This window comes from Schistocerca piceifrons, chromosome 2 (genome assembly GCF_021461385.2).
Source record: "Schistocerca piceifrons isolate TAMUIC-IGC-003096 chromosome 2, iqSchPice1.1, whole genome shotgun sequence".
Classification (NCBI taxonomy): Eukaryota; Metazoa; Arthropoda; class Insecta; order Orthoptera; family Acrididae; genus Schistocerca; species Schistocerca piceifrons.
Genome location: NC_060139.1, coordinates 1,094,612,554 through 1,094,636,495, shown reverse-complemented (window position 1 = coordinate 1,094,636,495; position 23,942 = coordinate 1,094,612,554). Strand labels below are relative to the sequence as shown.

At 42.3% G+C, this 23,942-nt stretch overlaps 1 protein-coding gene across 1 annotated transcript in view; it reads left to right on the top strand.

The window, feature by feature from the left end:
- The window catches only part of LOC124776156 (odorant receptor Or2-like), a 105,009-nt gene extending 81,346 nt beyond the window's left edge, over window positions 1-23,663 (top strand). The window contains exon 6 of the mRNA XM_047250996.1: window positions 23,607-23,663. Within this exon, the coding sequence (XP_047106952.1) occupies window positions 23,607-23,663 (57 nt within the window). The remainder of the gene's footprint in view (window positions 1-23,606) is intronic.
- The last annotated feature ends 279 nt before the right edge of the window (window positions 23,664-23,942 follow it).

The following is a 23,942-nucleotide window of genomic DNA, read 5'->3' as shown; positions in this document are numbered from 1 at the left end:
TGAAAAACTTCCTCACGAAGTCTTTTGGTTTGTTCCTAATCCTGTATTGTCTCTGTTCAGCTCCTACGTTCTGATACACTTTAAGTTACACTGTTTTACCCCCTTACTGCTACCATTTAATCACTTGGCAGGTATTTAATGGATTGGCGTTTCACGTGGATAAGTGGTTTTAAGCCTCATGCAAAAGTAGGACGCACAAACTGTTTTTAGAACCATGGCAGCATTAGTAGTTAAAATACTCATTGTCGCAATGTTATATCGTTGTTTGTCTCTAGATTTCTGAATACGTTGGAATATTTATTCTGGCGAAATTCGTCCATTTATGATGCAGTCAGTTTGTTTAGTGAGTGCAATAGGTCGGGGTTTAAGCTGTGGATGAATTTTGGGTTTTCTGTGGATATCACTTCTGTTTTTCTGGCCAAGACAATATAGGCTGCGAGAAATAGATCATGGTCGAGATATTACGTGAAAGATGAAATCGTGCTATATCACAAGTTGTACCATTTATTAATCATTTGTGAATACACCACTGTTTCGTAGTTCTCCTTCGGTTTACAGTGACAACTTCCAATGGGAAAGCTGAATAAGTTCAATGTGCTCCCCCTCTCTGGGAGCGTGGTTGTAGAATTAGTTCTTCTCTTTGGAACTCCGCACTCTGTTTTCTCTAATGCAGCTGGCGCTATGGTTGGCCCGCTAGATGGCAGTGCCATTGCTCAAACGGATATCAACTGCGTTTTTTCGCATAGCAACCCCCACTTTTTATTACATATTCGTGTAGTTCGTAAAGAAATATGAGTGTTTTAGTTGGACCACTTTTTTCGCTTTGTGATAGATGGCGCTCTAATAGTCACAAACATATGGCTCACAATTTTGGTAACAGGTAGTTTTTTTAAATTAAAATACAGAATGTAGGAACGTTTGAACATTTTATTTCGGTTGTTCCAATGTGATACATGTACCTTTGTGAACATATCATTTCTGAGAACGCATGCTGTTACAGCGTGATTACCTATAAATACCACATTAATGCAATAAATGCTCAAAATGATGTCCGTCAACCTCAGTGTATCCGGCAATACGTGTGACTACATTCCTCTCAACAGCGAGTAGTTCGCACATGCAATGGCAATGCGCTTGTTGTCCGGCGTTGTCGGTGGATCACGATACCAAATATCCTTCAACATTTCCCACAGAAAGAAATCTGGGGACGACAGATCCGGTGAACGTGCGGGCCATGGTATGGTCCTTCGACAACCAATGCACCTGTCATGATATATGCTGTTCAATACCGCTTCAACCGCACGCGAGCTATGTGCCGAACATCCATGATGTTGGAAGTACATCGCCATTCTATCATGCAGTGAAACATCTTGTAGTAACTTCGGCAGAACATTACGTATGAAATCAGCATACATTGCACCATTTAGATTGCCATCGATAAAATGGGGGCCAATTATCCTTCCTCCCATAATGCCGCACCATGTATTAACCCGCCAAGGTCGCTGATGTTCCACTTGTCGCCATAGTGGATTTTCCGTTGCCCAATAGTGCATATTATGACGGTTTACGTTACCGCTGTTGGTGAAAAACGCTTCGTCGCTAAATAGAACGCGTGCAAAAAATCTGTCATCGTCCCGTAATTTCCCTTGAGCCCAATGGCAGATCTGTACACTGTACACTGCGACGTTCAGAGTCGTCGACATGCAATTCCTGGTGCATAGAAATATGGTACAGGTGCAATTGATGTTGATGTAGCATTCTCAACAGCGACGTTTTTGAGATTCCCGATTCTCACGCAATTTGTCTGCTACTGATGTGCGGATTAGCCGCGACAGCAACTAAAACACATACTTGGGCATCATCATTTGTTGCAGGTCGTGGTTGACGTTTCACATGTGGCTGAACAGTTCCTGTTTCCTTAAATGGTTCAAGAATCATGAAAGAAGGTGGTATACATGGAAGAAGCCTGGCGATACTAGAAGGTATCAGATAGATTATATAATGGTAAGACAGAGATTTAGGAACCAGGATTTAAATTGTAAGACATTTCCAGGGGCAGATGTGGACTCCGACCACAATCTATTGGTTATGAACTATAGATTCAACCTGAAGAAACTGCAAAAAGGTGGGAATTTAAGGAGATGGGACCTGGATAAACTGAATGAACCAGAGGTTGTAGAGAGTTTCAGAGAGCATAAGGGAACAATTGGCAGGAATGGGGGAAAGAAATACAGTAGAAGAAGAATGGGTAGCTCTGAGGGATGAATCAGTGAAGGCAGCAGACGATTAAGTAGGTAAAAAGACGAGGGCTAGTAGAAATTCTTGGGTAACAGAAGAAATATTGAATTTAATTAATGAAAGGAGAAAATATAAAAATGCAGTAAATGAAGCAGGCCAAAAAGAATACAAACGTCTCAAAAATGAGATCGACAGGAAGTGCAAAATGGCAAGCAGGGATGGCTAGAGGACAAATGTAAGGATGTAGAGGCTTATCTCACTAGGGACAATATAGATACTGCCTACAGGAAAATTAAAGACACCTATGGAGAAAAGAGAACCACTTGCATGAACATCAAGAGCTCAGATGGAAACCCAGTTCTAAGCAAAGAAGGGAAAGCAGAAAGGTGGAAGGAGTATATAGAAGGTCTATACAAGGGCGATATACTTTAGGACAATATTATGGTAATGGAAGAGGATGTAGATGAAGATGAAATGGGAGATATGATACTGCGTGAAGAGTTTGACAGAGCACTGAAAGACCTGAGTCGAAACAAGGCCCCCGGAGTAGACAATATTCCATTAGAACTACTGATAGCCTTGGGAGAGCCAGTCCTGACAAAACTCCACCATCTGGTAAGCAAGATGTATGAGACAGGCGAAATACCCTCAGACTTCAAGAAGAATATAATAATTCCAGTCCCAAAGAAAGCAGGTGTTGACAGATGTGAAAATTACCGAACTATCAGTTTAATAAGTCACAGCTGCAAAATACTAACGCGAATTCTTTACAGACCAATGGAAAAACTGGTAGAAGCCGACCTTGAGGAAGATCAGTTTGGATTCCGTAGAAATGTTGGAACATGTGAGGCAATACTGACCCTACGATTTATCTTAGAAGAAAGATTAAGGAAAGGCAAACCTACGTTTCTAGCATTTGTAGACTTGGAGAAAGCTTTTGACAATGTTGACTGGAATACTCTCTTTCAAATTCTAAAGGTGGCAGGGGTAAAATATAGGGAGCGAAAGGCTATTTACAATTTGTACATAAACCAGATGGCAGTTATAAGAGTCGAGGGGCATGAAAGGGAAGCAGTGGTTGGGAAGGGAGTGAGACAGGGTTGTAGCCTCTCCCCGATGTTATTCAATCTCTATATTGAGCAAGCAGTAAAGGAAACAAAAGAAAAATTCCGAGTAGGTATTAAAATCCATAGGGAAGAAATAAAATCTTTAAGGTACGCCGATGACATTGTAATTCTGTCAGAGACAGCACAGGACTTGGAAGAGCAGTTGAACGGAATGGTACAGTGTCTTGAAAGGAGGATATAAGATGAACATCAACAAAAGCAAAACGAGGATAATGGAATGAGTCGAATTAAGTCGGGTGATGCTGAGGGAAATAGATTAGGAAATGAGACACTTAAAGTAGTAAAGGAGTTTTGCTATTTGGGGAGCAAAATAACTGATGATGGTCGAAGTAGAGAGGATATAAAATGTAGACTGGCAATGGCAAGGAAAGCGTTTCTGATGAAGGGAAATTTGTGAACATCGAGTATAGATTTAAGTGTCAGGAAGTCGTTTCTCAAAGTATTTGTATGGAGTGTAGCCATGTATGGAAGTGAAACATGGACGATAAATAGTTTGGACAAGAAGAGAATAAAAGCTTTCGAAATGTGGTGCTGCAGAAGAATGCTGAAGATTAGATGGGTAGATCACATAACTAATGAAGAGGTATTGAATAGAATTGGGAGAAGAGGAGTTTGTGGCACAACTTGACAAGAAGAAGGGACCGGTTGGTAGGACATACTCTGAGGCATCAAGGGATCACAAATTTAGCATTGGAGGGCAGCGTGAAGGGTAAAAATCGTAGAGGGAGACCAATAGATGAATACACTAAGCAGATTCAGAATGATGTAGGTTGCAGTAAGTACTGGGAGATGAAGAAACTTGCACAGGATAGAGTAATTTGGAGAGCTGCATCAAACCAGTCTCAGGACTGAAGACCACAGCAACAACATCCGGTGAACGGTCCGGACACTTGGATGACGTCGTCAAGGACACCGAGCAGCATACACGATATTGACATTTTCCGCAATTGGTAAACGGTCCATTTTAACACGGGTAATGTATCACGAACAAATACGGTCCGCACTGGCGGAATGTTACGTGATACCACGTACTTATACGTTTGTGACTATTACAGCACCATCTATCACAAAGCGAAAAAAGGGGTCCAACTAAAACATTCATATTTCCTTACGTACTAAACGAATATGTAATAAAAAATGGGGGTTCCTATTTTTAAAAAACGCAGTTGATATCCGTTTGACCTATGGCACCGCCATCTAGCGGGCCAACCATAGCGCCATCTGATTTCCCCCTTCAAGCTAGACGAGTTTCGTTCTAAGTAGTTTTTTCGTTTGATGCTTATTTCGTTAGATATTTGTCCCGGTCACTATCAATGGACCACCCTGTTTATTACTAATGCGTGCTGTGCTTCTGTGCACAAAACAATGCGTTTTATCTATCTGTCCAATAATTTATAGTGGTTCTACAACGTAGAAAACTTCTTATGGTACACCAGAATACACAGAAATGTAAACCAGCTTTCGTGTACCTAGTCGTACCTTACCTTAGGAACCAATCATTAGTGTACGCGTTCACAATTCAGTTAGCAACACCTTCATGATTGCTGCATCTTGCGACATTGTTTCGCTTGCAGTTGTTGTTCCCAGTGGAAACATAATTCCACTGAGTGGAACTGTATACCGGAAAATCTCGATTTTGGAATGATGTTTACCAAGAAATTCCAGTCCAAGAATCGCAGAATAACATTCATCAATATTTAGAAACACTTCCATGTATTCTCAAAAATTCTTATCTCTGACGATAAAGTTGAGCAGTGTTGTCCCTAATAGCTTCACATCCTTGTCACCTGTATTGTAACCTGTATCGTGCAGACCTAACTATTTTTATGCCATTTAGGTCCAGACTAGCGACTGACACATGTGCACTTGTGTCTGCTAATAGCTTACGTTCTGTGGGGTGTACTGTACCTAACAAGCAACATTCTTTCTCTTCAGATACATGTGCAATGTTCCATTCTACTGGAAATGCCTTCTGACTGGCGATGTATTCCCATTTGCGTTGAACAGGAACTTTGTCTGAAGATGTTTCCCTTGTATCTTGTTCCTGCACTCTTGTGCCTTATGACCGAGTTGACCACATTCATAACGATCTGAACGGTTACTTTGCTTCCGGAGACGAGTCTTATGTACTTACATGTAACAGTTGACTTTGATGGGGAAGACTCGACAGTCCTTACACACTTTTGTAGCAATATCGATTTCTTATAACAGTACCGCAATCCTGACGACTTTGGCTAAGCCAGAGGGCTTCTCCATCCTGACTCTGTGTGACATGTCGTCGGGGATACCACGTAAGAAAACATCGAATCCCCTATTTTCAACTTCCCACAAGGTAAATGTGTCAACCTCTCCCTTTGCGTCAGCTTGTATGTGTGTGCATTAATGTTCTACACAAAAAAGATTCCACTGACGTATTGGGCTTCTGGACTAAAGTATTAAGTTCCTCTCTAAAAAATGTTGCACTGTTTTGTTTCTGGTAGCGCCAGCACAAACATCAGCTAGCTCCTGTAAAGGTCTTACCTTGCTAAGTACCTCGTGGTACATCGCATATTTTTTAGCTTCGTCCACTAACTGTACATTAGCCGTATATATAATACACCTCTAATGAACACACTGACACTCTCCGTTATTTCTCCGGAAATGCTGATGGCTCAGGAGGAACGTGTGTGCACTTAACGCGACCTTAGCTTTTTCTGGTCAGGTTGCTAGGCAGGTCTTCATTTTCCTGCTCATAAGTTTTTTATTCACTCTGTTAAAGCAGTGGTAGTTGTACCCATAGTATCACCACATTTTCCAAACTTTTGTCGTTTCTACTACTGCCGTTACAAAAGAAAACTAAACTTATACCAGACAGAAAAATGCAACAGATTAATTTCTGTACCGGATCGTAGCCGAATGTGACTCTGAACAGTCCATCTTCAAGTGCTCAAACCTGCTACAAATGTCACATTCTGGCTGGTACTGCTTAGTGCATGGCGACTAATGACCCGATAAATTATAAAATTTGCACCTCACTGGCATTAAATACGTTTTCCTGGTATTTCTTCTACGCAATGACAAGTCTGGAAACAACAACACAGTCCGAAAGTCCACCGAAAAATAGCTCACGCACCGCACTACACTACGTCGGAATGGAAGTACAGATGGTGACGGCGATGACATGGCTGCCATGGTCCTGTTTCGGCCGCAGCAGCTGACGTAAACTCTTCTGACGCCAATTTTGTAAGGGCCTGGGTTGAGACACCTAATGTTGCAGTTGGGCAGTGGGCGCTAATCATACAACTAGCAGAACGAGGATTTGTTACATTAAAGTTCACGGTCGTATATTCGTCTCTGTGGTGGTGCCAGGGCACTCGGCAGTGTAGTATACTGTCGCGGAAAGTGCTGACCCTGTCCCAGCGATCTTCTGAGGATGCCGCTCGGCGGCGTCTATTTACATAAAGAGTGTGTCGGACTGATGACAGACCTCGCTGCCGGTAATCACTCAGCAGTTCTTCCTGGTGCAGAGATGAACAACAACATAGCCCTTCCACCAGCAACGATTGGGCAGCTCACAGCGATGGACAGGATCGAAGGTGCAAGTGACGTGGGTGAACGGTAGCAGTCAGTGTATCGCAGGCTCAGCTTTGTAGCTTGTGTAGTGCGAAGTAGAGACGCCAAGGCTCGGAAGCCTCAGTGTTTGTTACTACTTATATTAGGAAATGACTTTATGCCTGGCCGGTGATGAACGAATGTCGCCTACTTTTCTGGGCTCATCGGCGGACATCACCACATCTCAGTTTCATAAGAATGGCTGTCAGGGCTTCAGCTTGTGGCCTTTCCACCATATCAGGATGTTGATATGTGTTCTTGTAAAACCTTAATTCTGTCTTGCAAAACCAAGCAGAGCTACTAGAATGGCGTTACGTATTTCCCTCGCTGATTCATGCTGCTAAGTTTATGATTCTGGCCTTCAACTCACGCAAGGTGAGGGAATATGTCCTTCGTTTGTTGCGCGTTTGGTTGGTTGGTTGGTTGGTTTGGGGGATTAAAGGGACCAGACTGCTACGGTCATCGATCCCGCGCGTTTGGAATGGCTGCCGTTTTGACAGCGACACAGGCCGATGGCCTGGCTTGCCTTCGCTTGGTGCTGGCTGGAGAGGAGTTTGAGAAAATTTTAGATTTTCCAATAACACATATCTGCTGTGTAACATACCTATCATCATTTCTCCAAGCACTGGTGAGCTTGACGTGTTGCAGGAAGATTCTGACGTGTGTAAAACTTCCATATCCATGTTAGTTTCACTGCAACAGACCACAGATACTTTCAGTATGCTAACGATTCCCATATGGAATAGATATACACATGCAACTGCTCTGGGTAATAATAGCTTAAGTAATAGTAAGTGGTGCACATTCAGGTAAGCGCTAAAATCTTTATTCCTATGATTAGATATGCCTGAGGAGAAATGTGCACCGTAAATTGTTTAAATAACATATATATTTTTTAGATCTTATAATTAAATTTTTCTCTGACAAGGAGACGGACGACCGTGGGGTCAGGGATTTGTCCGAAATTTTGTGTGGTGAAAGAGGACCCCTAACACCTCACGTGGTTAAAATATTAGGACGCACTACTCGGAAAATCCTGAGAAAAATCGATCCAAAGTTTCTTAGGTACCTTATGAGTATAAAATGTTAGTCCATTGCCGAGCCACCGTCCGGCCTAGATGGTTTGGGCTCGGACTCTTACGCCAGAAAAAAATGGTTCAAACGGCTCTAAGCACTATGGGACTTAACATCTGAGGTCATCAGTCCCCTAGAACTTAGAACTACTTAAACCTAACTAACCTAAGGACATCACACACATTCATGCCCGAGGCAGGATTCGAACCTGCGACCGTAGCGGTTGCGCGGTTCCAGACTGTAGTGCCTAGAACCGCTCGGCCACTCCGTCCGGCCCTTACACCAGAGGTCTCGGGTTTGATTCTTCCTCTGGCACTTCTTTTTGCCCCTTCTGTTTCATTTTCTTTTGTTATTCCACCAATTATTCAAAAAGTTTCTCAAACCTACATTATTTTTAAAACATTATTTTATCTCAAGAACGTAAAGTTTTTCATTCACTGAAAACTATTCGTGCTCGTTGTTCTATTTCGTTTTATGCGGTTTCAAGATTTAAACCTGGGTTTTGTAGGGGTCCTCTTGGGATTATAACGGTCATTAGCGCGTAGGACTGTGCGCGAGCCGTGAGAAGCAAAGGGCAGTTTGTTTTTCGATTTCGTCGTGAACAGACGTACCTGTTTCAAATTTCAACGTGTTATTCCGATCCGAGATTAAACATGTCGATTGAAGAAGTTGCTGGCTCATTTGGAATAGGAGAAGAAATTCCTGACGAATCCATTCATAGTGATCTATCAAAATTACGATTGAAGGACGCAGTGGTGTATTATGAAAGGCTGTTGACGGAAAATAATTTAATTGCATCGATATCCTCGGAAGAAATCTCTCGCAATGCTATGTTACTGGCCTGAGAACTTTATATAATACACTGGAACTTTTGGGTGAAAAAACATTCGTAACTGAAGAGGAATTAATTCACGCTCATGAGGATTGCGAAGAATGTGAGGAGAACGCCGGCCGGTGTGGCCGTGCGGTTCTAGGCGCTTCTGTCTGGAACCGCGTGATCGCTACGGTCGCAGATTCGAATCCTCCCTTGGGCATGGATGTGTGTGATGGCCTTAGGTTAGTTAGGTTTAAGTAGTTATAAGTTCTAGGGGACTGATGACCACAGATGTTAAGTCCCATAGTGCTCAGAGCCATTTTTTTGTGAGGAGCATGACGAACAGTTCGAAGTGCCAAAAAGTGATTCGTCTCCAGACGAATATGAAATGTCCCCGAGAAGATTTAAAAGTGACATGATTCCCATTGCCTACAAAGTCAAAGTCGTGAATATTGCTAAATGGTCCTCGGCGACATTGCAAAGAAAAAGGACGCCGCCAATTGAAGAGAAAATAAAATCTTTCACAATGTGGGAAACCAATTAAAAGTGGTGGTACGCCAATGGATAAATTTGAAGCGATAGATTCGTGGACCTACGACCGTTTTGTGGAAGCAAAACAGCAATATCATCAAGTCACGACAAGAAATTTACAGCAATGGGCATTGGCTGCGGCTGCCCAATTCGTCGATTTCAAATTCAAGGCGTCTGATCGATGGGTCACGGCATTTAAACAGAAGCACAGAATTTCACAGCGCAAGATCACCAAACTGGTTTCGAAAAAAGAAGCGGCGTCTATGGACGACATCCAAGCGTCTGCGGGGACCTTTCGTCGGCAGACGTGCCGTTTAATCCCTCAATACCATGACGATTATGTGATAAATACTGACCAAACAGGTAAATACATGTTTTGTGCGTACAAAATGTTTTTACCGATGTATAATATATCAATTCAAATTTAATTATAGAAAAAGATTTTTACATACGCATTCGAATATTATTTAATATTAAAAATACTTTTGTTTCAGGATGCCAATATCAATCTGTTTTCAACAGGACTCTCACTGAAAAAGGGAGTAAAACAGTTTTCGTGAAAAAGTCAGATTTGAATAAAGTGACGCATTCGTACACCACACAATATTCAATAACATTATCCGGAAAACTGCTCCCACATGTCTTCATATTCTTACAAGAAGCGACCGGTCATTTCGGACCTCATATTCACAAATTAATAGATGGCTAACCCAATACTTATACGAACGTCATCGTAACATCATCGAGGTCCGGAAAATTAACAACAGTTTTATACATGGTTTTCTCTGGAAATGTTTAAAATCTTACGTCGCGGAGAATAAATATTTACTTCTCATTGACTCTTGTGGAGGTCAAACCAATCCGGAGATATATGATGCAATTTTTCAAGGTGACGAAAATATGCCAGCTGGGTCTCTAAAAGTCATACCTCCAAAATGCACTTCTTTGGTGCAACCTTGTGATGTTTACTTTTACAGGCAACTAAAAAATTTCATAAAGCGCTTGCAAAATTGCAGCGCATTGTTACAGAAGAATAGAGAAATTAATTCCTGGGAAGATCGTATAAAAATTCATTCTACGATTCACCATCAATTACCGTCACCAATATTCCGAGACATGATTCAATATGCCTGGTTTGCCTCAAAATTACCAGAAACTTGAAACATTTTCGTAAATGTTAATGGGGCATGTTTTTGTACAGATTTATTGCATACGACCTGTGAATGTAAAAAATGCGCTTTTATATGTTGCGCAAGATATCGCAAAAATCATTGCTTTGTTTATTTTTACGATAATTACCACTGCGTTTCTTGTTTATATAGTTATTATATGTATCAAAATTGAATGTTTCCCAATCGACTTTGTTATTCTGATTAAAAACCCAATGTTTCTCCTCATATACTTTACAATGACAAATGGAAAACCCACCGCCATGAATTGTGTTGTTGGACAAAAGAAAATAATTTTTATTCAATAATGTAACTAACTTGTTAAAGATAATGTAGGTTTGGGAAACTCTCTGAATAATTGGTGGAATAACAAAAGAAAATGAAGCAGAAGGTGCCATAGGAGGAATCGAACCCGAGGCCTCTGGCGTAAAAGTCCGAGCCGTAACCGTCTAGGCAAGCCGGCAGCTCGGCATTAGATTAACATTTTATACTCATAGGGCACTTAGGAAACTTTGGATCGATTTTTCCCGGGATTTTCCGGGTAGTGCGTCCTAATTTTTTTAACCACGTGAGGTGTTAGGGGTCCTCTTTCACCACACAAAATTTCGGACAAATTCCCGACCCCCACGGTCCTGCCGTCTCCTTATGAGACATTTAAGTCTATATCAACGATAATGATCGAAGCAGAAAATATGAATTAAATTTTATGTTGCGGCCGCAACTCGAACCAGAGTCTTATTGCTTGTTGCGCAGAAATGCTAATTATTATGCCACCACAGCACCATGTCAAAGATGGCTGCACAATCTACCCAAGTGGAGTGCGCTCCCCAACACAACCTTCGATTCAGATCGTCAGTTAATTTTCCCTTACGTTGTTACTACTGCCGGGGCTCTCCGGCATTGGAATAGCACCCCAGCGTTGGACGTAATGGGAAAGTCCTGTACCAAATTTAGTTATGAATGGGAGTTTGTGTTGAGGAGGGCACTCAACTTCGGTAGTCTGTACAGGAGTATTGTCCATAGCGCTGTGGTGGTGTAATGATTAGCGTTTCCGCCTACCAAGCAAGAAGACCCGGGTTCGACTTGCCGCAGCATCATAAATTTTAATTCATATCTTCTGCTTCGATCATTATCGTGTTTAAATAGTAGTATGGACTGCTGTATCGTCATGAGGTGTCTGTGATAGGAATTATTGAGTAGCTATGAAATTTTTGGGGGTCTGGCAAGCTTAACGTGTTCAATGCTCAAAGTAACCATTTCACCTGAGTCATTTTCACACTTTGTATGCACCTTTCTTTTGTTCCTGCTATTTTTAGATGTAGATGAGTAGCTGTTTGATTCGAGTTTGAAATCATCTCCTTTTCGATTAATGTATTTTGTTGTACACTGAAGTGATGGAGTTATTGGAGAAAATATGAGCTACTGTAAAGTGAATAAGTTCTGTTTCCTTTCACTACATATACAGCCGACAAAATACTTCATTATTAGTCTCGAACTTGTGAAGATTTAACAGTCGCTCCCTGCGAGAAAAAAATATAGACATTCACTTTTTCAAATGGGTGACATGGTTCCTAAATTTTGTGTCTGTCCATCCTTCTGATTTGAAGGTTTGTGGAACTTCGGCCATTCATTTATGTAATTAAATTAAACTCCTGCAGTCGTCCTTTCGCCGTTGTTTATTATACAGCAGCCAGTTTCGGAGACTGAGCCCACGATCTTCCGGCCAGTACTCATAAACAGTAATGAAAGCATCATCAACTTACCAATCATCCAGATTAAAAACAGCATAAAAGTCAAGGACAACACTATACAAGCAAATTTACAGTAATCATTAGATAAAAACGACAGATACATCCATTATCATTTACAGTATACCATAACGAATTTCCACTCCAAACGTTGTACAAATGTACTATTTATTAATAAAGTTATTAATTAAATATTCCATGATCAAAATTGGTGAGCTGGATGATACGCTAAACTGCAAAATCCTGAAGAAACCTCCTAATCTACAAAAACAACTGCAGAAAATGATAGATGTATAAAACGAACTAAAACATCAGAAGTAAGTAAACCAAACAAATATTCATCTATATGCAAGAAGTCCTTGCACAAGGACAGCATCAATAGCATCTGAGTGTCAACGAAGTAAAGCTATTAAAATATATCTGTACGTCATGTCAAAGCTATAAAATACTAAGCTGAATACTGTATATGCATCTATGTCATACCATACACAGAATATGCAGAAACCAAGGCAATGTTGAGCATGAACAACATATGCGCACCTATCTGCCTCAACAAAATATGTCAGTATAGATACAGGCATGAAAATGACACCGAGCGAGGTGGCGCAGTGGTTAGTACACTGGACTTGCATTCCGCAGGACGATGGTTCAAACCCGCGTCCGGCCATCCTGATTTAGGTTTTCTGTGATTTCCCTAAATTGCTTCAAATGCCGGGATGGTTCCCCTGAAAGGCTCGGTTGACTTCCTTTTCCGTCCTTCCCTAATTCGACGGGACCAATGACGTCGCTGTTTGGTCCTCCCCCCCCCCCCCCCCCCCAAATCAAACAACCACCAACCTATCAAAATGACAATATAAACATATCTATAATTTATGCCAAAGTTATGAAATACTGAAGTTCAATCGGTAGATGAGCATACAGATGTCATATGCATAAAATGAGTGTCCAAAACTTGTCAAACGACCAGAAGACACTATTCAGGCTGAACAACATTTTTCCGTGAATGCATCCGTATATTCCTAATTATCGCCATGCTTCTGGTGTAAGCGTAGTTCCGCCATAACTGTACAAATTCTGGAATTGTCATGTCAGTGCCATCGGCAGCTGTGCCCCTGCTACTGTAGCCATAATTCTGAGTTCGTGAAGGGCTAATCGGTGACGCTGTGGCTGGCTAGGGTATGACAGCTAGTGTTTATGTCCACCAGGATGGCAACCATTCGGAGCGGATCTGATAAAAGCACAAATGCAGGATCTGTGTCGTTGCAGACCATATCTTGTCACTGACACCAGCAACGGAGACGATTCATGCTGCGGTCCAGTGTTTGCATTTGAATTTTCAAGAGTGAACAAGTAAATAGCTGGGAAAGTCCTGAAGGTGGTCCTTGTAGGTTGTCCCAGTAGCAACGTTAGCAGCCTTGCATGCAACAATGCGTCCCCACAGTCGCTGTGTTAGTATGAACCTGACCGTGTAGGTATACTGCAGGGCGAGGCATGACTGATGTTCTGCGTCTTGCTTATGCTTTTCTCTCAAAACATTGTAAGTCCGTGGACGTGTATCTGTGACGGCAACGGACACCACTGGAAACGTCACACCAAGATATAGGTAAGATCGAGGAGAATTACAGAAGTTTGCAGAACGTTGCAGAAGGTCCTGCAGGTGCCTGGGATTAAAATGGTGTTCGCACCAGAGCGACCGACGCAGTGGTGGACTGGCCGACCCAACCAGACAACAGAAGAGACCTGTCTACAGACTGCACCGGCCTGTGTACTGGCGCAGGTGGACGGCAGCTGTAGTTGTGAGCACTGCCGTTGGTATAGATGCCACCTGAGAAGCGTTGAAATTAATTCAACAGGAACCTACAGAAAGACCGTAAATGTGTACATAGACACACTGAGTGATCCTGCAGGTCTGAGTGTAAAGAACCTGACAAAGTCGGGTTTTCGTCAGGGATGTCAACAGTTTGTTGTCATGTAACTTTCAGATACTGGGCGTGAATATCGCTATGGACAAGGAAGTCGTATTGAGGAAGTACTTTAACATGATCCCTGGCAGCAACACAGATTGCAGGGCTTGTACAAAACTGCGCACTTGCAACAGAGGAGTCAGACGCCTTCGATAACTGAAGATGCCTCTGCCGGCCTATGAGGCATCCATCCTCGTCGGATATAATGCGCCCTGTGATAGTGAGACCTGAGCCTGGAGGAAGGAGTTTCGAGGAAGTGCGATCCACTAATTTTGATATTAGAACGCCAGCGAAATGATCCTCCAGCTGGTTGGACAGGTCCTCAATTAAGTTTGTTGAAACAGCACAGGTCTGAAGTGCTACTGCGTGTATTCCTTCCTCAGGGCCATTGACGTTGCGGGTTATTGGTTGCACATCTGCTGAAATAGCGCTTGTAGTTACGTAGTTCTGGCTCTGATGGTTCAAATGGCTCTGAGCACTATGGGACTCAACTGCTGTGGTCATCAGTCCCCTAGAATTTAGAACTACTTAAACCTAACTAACCTAAGGACATCACACACATCCATGCCCGAGGCAGGATTCGAACCTGCGACCGTAGCAGTCGCACGGTTCCGGACAGCGCTCCTAGAACCGCGAGACCACCGCGGCCGGCTACGTAGTTCTGCGCTAATGAGGTGGCAGGAGGGTTGGGAATCCGTATCAAAGAACTATCATTCGCATCCACAACCTCGTGAAGCGACTGCTTTGACTGCGTAGCTCATCATGACTTGAATCTGCACCACGAGTCCCGTCTCTGAATGTATCGTCGTCACCACTCAATACTGAGGTCACAGGCTAGTCGTGAGGTATGTACAGCATTTTTACTTTATGCAGTTCAGGTTGGCTAATAGAGTCGACTGGCCCATTTCGCGAATTCTAAAGCTAACTAGTGATTCGAGTACCACAACGGGGATATGGCAGTCGCCGGCCGAAGTGGCCGTGCGGTTCTAGGCGCTGCAGTCTGGAACCGTGAGACCGCTACGGTCGCAGGTTCGAATGCTGCCTCAGGCATGGACGTGTGTGATGTCCTTAGGTTAGTTAGGTTTAACTAGTTCTAAGTTCTAGGGGACTAATGACCTCAGAAGTTGAGTCCCATAGTGCTCAGAGCCATTTGAACCATTTTTGATATGGCAGTCGTTGCTCACAGACGGAAATGACGGCGCTACCCCTGGGGCACAAACTCACTGGAGTGTGACGAATAGTCAGCTGTTCCTTCAGATAATGGAGCAATACTGACGTCCAACGGATTGGAGCATTCCATGGAGCCTGTGTGTCCATCAGACACTCTATCACTGACAGTCTCAGGTCATCCTGCAGGCACATTATTTGGTACAGAAGATGAAACATTACACCATCAGATAATCAATCTTGTAAGCTTTTCTGAATTGTTACCACAATGGAAACGTAATATTCTAGACAAGAAGTACATGAGTACGTTTTATTGGGAACATTTAATTGGCTGTTCCCAGATGAAAGAAAGGAAGACAGGTTTAACGGTCCGTCGACATGGGCGTCATTACAAACAAAGCACCACCTCAGACTGTTTCAAGGATGTGGAAGGAAACCAGCCATGCCATTTCGAAGGAACCATCCTGGCACCTACCTGGGGTGATTTGGGGAGATCACAGAATTCTTAAATCTGGATGGCCAAACGCAGATTTCAACTCTCGTCGTCCTGAATGCGAGTCCAGTCTGCTGACCACTGCCTCATCTTTCCTCAAATGAACGTAAGTTCCTTTACCACAGTGTGTGCCAGGGATGAACAACTGGAATTGTTATACACTTCAGCACAAAATAAGTAGAAAAGTTTTATGTGAATTTTGACCTTGAATGTGGAGGCCACAAGACGCCGTTTCTAGTCTAGCCATAGCTCCAAATTCTCAGTGAAACCTCAAAACGGCAGAGGTGACGTCGTACTCACCTGGGACAGGGCAGCGTCCGCTATGGACAAAGGTACTCAAAAGAAGCTCCTGTTACTATCTAATTTTCTGTAAGTAAAGCACTCGTTGAGCTGTCCACTTTCTGCGATACCATACTGAAATGAGATAGTGGGCAGTCATATGTGGGGATGAACACATCAAAGATTGAAAGCAGTTCCATCCAGAGTGGGTATATAAAAGAGGTACTCTTCACAGTCACTAAATCTTGGAAGTTCTGACATTCACGGCGCCATTAAAGATTGTAAGAAATGATCATATGGCATTTGTTGGCCGGGATATCCCCTTCAAGGTTCGGCCGCCGTATTGCAATTCTTTTTAGTTGACGCCACTTAGGCGACTTGCGTGTCAATGATGATGAAGGATACACAATACCCAGTCCCCTGCCGGGAATCGAACCCGACCCCATAGAGTAGTAGGCGGTAACGCTACCGCTGACCTACGGAGGCGTCCGCCATTAAATACCGAAACGAGACTTCATGTTCAATCATCGTCATCACCACTGCTTATTGCGACTGGAGGCGACAACGTGTCAGTTGATACGCCTAAGCAACAAAGAGCTATATCACTTTCATTAAAGTTCATTCAATAACAGTGAACTAGGAGGGGATACTTGATTCAGGACCTATTTTCTTAGTTAATCATTAAAAATTCCAATAGCTGAATGAGCACTTTTACGTCCAGTATCAGAAGACTATGACCGAAAGTCTAATTCAAGCTGAAAGGAAATCACTGACATTGAATGCTGGAATGCCCCCTCTGAAGCCTTTTTAATTTACCTATTGGTGACATCTACCTATCCATTACGTATGCATGTTCCTACAACCCTTCAAATGTTCTCTAGTCATTCCGGGCTAGCCACCTTGCACTTGCTGTCAATCTCATTTTTTATGTGTCTATTTCCTTTCGGCTGCTCCATTTGCTGCATTTTTATTTCTTCTCCTATCGATAAGTAAAGTCAATATCTGCTATGTTATCCAGAAACTTCTATTGTGCACTGGTGAATTACTGTTTGTGAATGCTGTCCTCCACCATGCAGTGGTCCCTGGTGAACGGTAGCCGCACAATACGCCGAGGACTGCGAAGAGCACGCCCAGGTGTAGTAGCTTCAAGAGCGGGACTGGCTTGCTAGCAGCCGGTGTCCATTTTAATACACACCAGGCGAATGGCTAGGCAAAGTAGGTCCGTGACTGCAGCACTGCTGGCTGCGATACGGACCGCTCGAATGCCAACACTCACAAGTTCCGTGGAGCTATCCGCAGCCGGACTTGCCAACACTTTATCATGCCAGCGTGTATAACCTGACCGCATTATCTACACCGAAGCGCTAAAGAAACTGGTATAGGTTTTCGTATTCAAGTACAGAGCCGTTCGGCCACCCCGGCCGGCCCTGTCTGATCACCTGCATCCATTCCACTTGGGCAATTCCAGCAGAATAAGGCGATTTACGGATAGCCCTGCAGGATTCATGGTGTCAGTTCCCTCCAGAACTACTTCAGACATTAGTGGAGTCCATGCCACATCTCGCGGCTGTTCTGCGAGCTCACGGGGGCCCTACACGATATTAGGCAGGTGTACCAGTGTTTTTGGCTCTTTAATGTAGTTACAAACTGTGCAGACGAGCCACTGGCGTGATGGGAGCGGTGGACACCTGTCCGCCGTTATTATGTCACCGTCTAATAACCTAAGTAGGATAAGTACGGGAATATATCAGCACGGCTGTCGATGCACTCGCCATAGTAGATGGAGGGCTGGAATTCAGTAGTAAGAAACAGAAGGATGTTTCCAGCATGTTTGCAGAAGAGCTTCTGTAAAGTTTGGAAGATAGGAGACGAGGTACTGGCAGAATTGAAGCTGTGAGGACGGGTCGTGAGTCGTGCTTGGGTAGCCCACATGGTAGAGTACTTGCCCGCTAAAGGCAAACGTCCCGAGTTCGAGTCTCGGTCCGGCACACAGTTTTAATCTGCCAGGAAGTTTCATAACAGAAGGATGGAGAAGTAGTACGACGGGGACTGGAAAAAAGGAATAAAAGGGTAAGCCGCATGACAGAATTTTGGGCTAAGCATAATACAATCATCGCTAATATCTGGTTTAAGAATCATGAAAGAAGGCTTTATATACGTGGAAAAGACCTGGAGACGCTGTAAGGTTACTGATTATTATATACTGGTCAGACAGGAATTTCGAAACCAGACTTTGAAGTGTGAGGCACTTCCTGAAGCAGATGTATACTCTGACCGTAATTTATTAGCTGTGAACTTCAGACTAAATCCTAAGCCACTTCAGACAGTTACGATATTAAGGAGATGAGAACTAGATAATAGAAAAAAGCAGAGATTTATAAGAATTTCACAGGGAGCGTTGGGTGACGACTGAATCAGGGGAACGAAATACAATAGAAGACGAATAGGTAGCTTTGAAATGTGAAGTAGTGAAGATAGCAAGAAACCGAATAGGTAAAAAGCAGTCCACAATAGAAGTTTCTGGATAACATAGCAGATATTGAGTTTACTTATCGAAAGGAGAAGAAATGTAAATGCAGCAAATGGAGCAGTCGAAAGGAAACAGACACATAAAAAATGAGACTGACAGCAAATGCAAGGTGGCTAGGCCGGAATGACTAGAGAACATTTGAAGGGTTGTAGAAACTTGCATACGTAATGGATAGGTAGGTGTCACCAACAGGTAAATTAAAAAGGCTTTTGGAGAAAACAGAAGCAGCTGTACGAACATCAAGATCTCCGACAGAAAACCAGCGCAAAGCAAAGAACCAAAAGCTGAAAGACTGAAAGAATGTATAGAAGGGCTATACATGGGAAACTGACTTACAGGAAATATCATAGAAGAAAGTAGATGAAGATAAGATGAGAATATGGTGCTACGATAATAATTTGACACAGCACTGAAAGACCTGAATAGAAACACCGCCCTGGGGCAGACGTTATTCCCTCAGAGTTACTGAGACCTTTGAGAGAGCCAGAAATAACAGAATCATTCCATCTGGCGTGCAAAGTATGAGACAGGCGAAATACTCTCAGACTTAAACTAGATTGTAATAATTCCTATTCCATCTGATATGTGTATTACCTAACTGTCAGTTCCCCTTGGGGAAGATTAGACTGGATTCCGCGGAAACATACGGATACGTGAGGACACGATTTACCTTAGCAGATAGGCCAAAGAAAGGCAAACATACCTTTACACCATTGGTAGATTTGTAGAAAGCTTCTGACAGTTTTGACTGGGTTAGACTCTTTTGAGTTCTGAAAATGGCAACGGTAGGACACAGAAAGCAAAAAGTTATATATAACTTGTACAGAAATCAGACTGCAGTTATAAATCTCGTAGAACATGAAAAGGAGGGAATTAGAAAAGGAGGTGCTAGAGTAATGGATGAATTTTGGTATTTTAGCAGCAAAATAATTGACGATGGTCGAAGCAGAGAGGATACAAAACGTAGACTGGCTGTAGGAAGAGACGTATTCCTGCAAAATAAGATTTTGTTAAAATTTAATATAAATTTAAGGGTTAGAAAGTCCTTTTTCCACGTATTTGTTTGAAATGTAGTCTTGTATACAAGTCGCACGTGGACGATAACAGTTCAGAACAGAAGATAATACAAACTTTTAAAACGGAAGACTATACCAAAATGCTGAAGATTAGACGGGTTAGTTCGAGTAGCTAATGAGGAGGTACTGAATGAAATTGAAAAAAAAAGGAATTTATGGCACAAATTGGCTAAAAGAAGGGAGCAGTTGATAGGACACAATTTGAAGCAGCAAGGAGTCGTCAGTCTGGAAATGGAAGGTAGTGTGGAGTAAGAATTGTACAGGAAGGCCAAGAGATGAATACAACAAGCAGGTAGAAATGGATGTAGATTGTAGAGATGAGAGGACAGGCTAGTGTGGAGAGTTGCAACAGACAAATTTTCCGTCTGAAGAAGAAAACTACAATAACGTGAACAGGAAGTAACGCATATCATAACGCGGAACAGCTTTACAGCACGGCTGATGCAACGTTTCTCTAAACAGTAGACAAATAACTTCTATTTAACATCTCTGATTGCTTTTTAACTTCACATTCTGTTACACTAGAGTATTACGAGTTCCCTTCATGAACTGATATCAAAATGCCCAAAAAAGTGGATTGTGTCGTAATGAAAGAAAAGCCTGCGACGAAATACACTGTGATCCGGAAGCTACTCAGAACTTTATTTTTCTTTTCTCGAGGTTTTACTCACTAGTAGAATCGCTAAAAAACTGTTACACAGCCGAAATTTACCAAAAATGCAGGCAGTATGTACAGCTGTTGGAGGAAGAAATTACCTGGCACAAAAGGTGACCGTGATAATGAATACAAAACGAATCAGTCGACTTGATAACAATATTTTTACATCGGAATCGTACTTCCGCATCGTTCTTAGAACAAAACGTTTAACGAACAAAAGAATTCAGAAATAGCGCACTGACCGCATAAGCACCTACACTGCAATTAAGGGGAAACAATTGTCCTTAACAATCTGTTTCTAACAAAGTTTCTGATGTACGCTACTGGAGCTCACAATAGTCAGTTTACTACGAAATGCGTTCCATATGATTTTTGTAAGTTCCCGAAAGTTCTAAAAAATTTATCTTTAATGGTACAGATATTTGCTGGAATTACTGCCGACATTTATGGAGAGTGAAGTTACACCCCTGATGATGCAGTACGAATAACGTTTCGCGCAGCTCTCATAACCATTTGAAAATGCAGACTATGTCCTACTACAGACACGTTTCGGCACACTAGAGCGCAAAAGATAAACGCTGTAGCGTTAGTTTATCTGTTTAAAAGTACAGAAAACTGTGGAACATCAATATGGCATGTCTTTCACTTAAGGCAGCTCACTTCCAAAGGCTGCATCATCACATGGCGACTAATGCAATGTGTTACCCATGATGTTAGTACATGGATTACTTAATTTTTATGTAAATTGTTTGTTACACTGACCGGTGAAGTACTCAATTAGGCATTATATTTTGTTGCTGAGTCATGTTTTTGATACATTTCTTCTAGCTTTCATTTTTGTTGACATATTACCCAGGTACACACGAAAATAAATAAGGTATTGAAAGTGGCCATTCACGTGAAGTAGTAATGTCCAATAAAATAATAGCTTGCGTGGATAAATGAATTCATTCAAGCACTGAACACTGGTTGAATTTTCTCATGTTGAGAAATCAGAAGGAGCGATCGGTTTTATCTCCGAAGATCGCGTGATGTTCCAACTCAAAATGAACACGTTTTGTAACAAAATTTTTGAAGATCTGAAGATGAAAGTAAAGTCTGTCGAAACTGGTTGTAGTAAATAAAGAAATATTTATGTGATTTGGCTTTAGAAAGTTTTTACCAAAACTGAACACTAATCTTCGATGTATGATTCAGTTTTATCTCTGTACATCAAATTGTTTGTTTAAGTGTATAGGATGTAAAAAGAACTACGTACCGGTATACAAAATTTCGGAATTTTTAATATAGGTTAAAATAAACACTTTTTTGTGCAACAGTAATGTCACTCTTCCCTGGCTATGGGTCGATGAAGGTTTTGAAGCTAGGGATGTTCAGGGACGGTGTTCAGACTATTAGGTGACGAATATTGTCTTAGAGATGTTGCTCAAAATATCATGCATGCAGTTACATGAATGTACAACTGGCATCTGTTTGCCAATAATTATCTAATACACTTAAAACAACGAGGTAATTACCGATAGTGACTGTAGCTTCTGACAAACGACAGACAGCTGTTTTAGAGTGTGTTGGAGTGTCTTACATCAAACGCTTCATGCACCCACCCCTTTCACCCCTCCCCCCCCACCATCTGATCTCCACTAAAAAATATCTGTAGAATGTGATGGCTACGATACTGGCTCAACCCTCCTAAACAAACAATTTGGAAACACATTTCTAAATGTTCTCTGACATCAACGACAGAGTGTTGTCATGCTGGAACCATAATCGTCACTGTTGGCGGTGTAGTCTCCAACACACTAAAGTTAGAATTCTGGATACGGTAGGTTCCTCCATCGAGCGTGTTAAGCGGAATATGGTCGTGAACAATGGCGGACTGTGTAAGACAATCACTATCACTCAAATGTCATTTGTGTAAACGGACGACATATTCATAAACATCTCTAAAACAATAATCATCACACAGGTTGGATCCCTAAAGAGGAAAAGGTGCACCTGTGACATTTTTCATTACAACTGAAAAGCCGGTCCAAAGTTGCAAATTTTGCTTTTTTTTACTCACTCAGTGACTAGTTCCGAGATCCACTTTCGGATCATCGTAACACAGTCAAATATGGTATTTCCGAAGAAGTGAAAACCATATCAAAAATGTGCAACGAACAGTTACAGCGCATACAGAATTATCTAAAGGATGACACTGAACAATATGAAATAAAATCGTCACAACTTCTGAACGGTTTGCGTTAGGAAGTTCAAACTGCATGGTTGGTCATGGGGCACGATGGGAATTAGTATGCGCATGCATGGTTTGGTTTAGCGACAAGGCCACTTTCATTTGGATGCGTTCGTCAATAAGCAAAATTGGCGCTTTTGGGAGACTAAGAATCCGCATTTCGTGATCGAGAAGTCACTTCACCTTAACAGGTGAATGTGTGGTGCGTGAAGATTTTGGAAGATGATATCATCCCCATTATCCAAAGTGACCCTGATTTCGACACGATGCGGTGCATGCAAGACGGAGAGCACTTTGGGGACCGCATTCTGGCCCTGGGTTTCCCAGAGGCCACTGACGTGGGCCTCGATTGGCTGCCAAATTCTACGGATCTGAGGACATGTGACTCCTTTTTGTGGAGCTATATTAAAGGCAATGTGTACAGCAATAACTCCAAAACCATTGCTGGGCTCAAAACAGTCCTTCAGGATGTTATCGACATCATCGATGTTGCAACACCTCAGCGGGTCATGCAGAACTTCGCTATACGCCTGCGCCACATCGTCGCCAGTGGTGGCGGCCGTATCCAACATGCCATAACCTAAATCCGAATATCCGTAGTGACGTTTACAAGTTTAATAAAGTGTGTGCACCACGTAGTTTGTAAGTAAGTTATGTTTCTTTCATATAATTCAGTAATTGTCACCATATATGTGCGCTGTAAATGTTCGTTGCACATTTTTGACATGGTTTTCACATTTTCGGAAACACCATTTTCGACTTTATTACGATGATCTGATATTGGGTCTTGATCCGAAACAAGTCGTCGAGTGAATAAAAAAAAGTAAAATGTGCTATTTTGGACTGGTTTTTCGTTGTACTGAGTAACAGAAGTTGCTTCCGCTTGTGACTGGTGCCATTATGTTGTGTTGCAGCTGGTGAAGGCTTCCTACTCGTACTACACGCTGCTGAGACAACTGGACAGCGACTGAGGCATGCTGCCACGGATCTTCGACTGAAAGGAAGGAGCATTAGAAATGGAACGACCAAAATGCAAACAGAGCACTCTTCACAAAGCACACTGACAATATGCATACCATAGGGTCCAGCTTGTAGCCGACCTCTCTCATAATGAAAACTGATTCTAACACCCTCAACCAGCGTTCGCTACAAGTCGCAAAAGATGGCGAGACAAACAAGGCAACACTGTGACTTTCGTCGGCTGTTCTGACATCTAAGAGATAAATAACTAAAATAAAAATTACACTGTA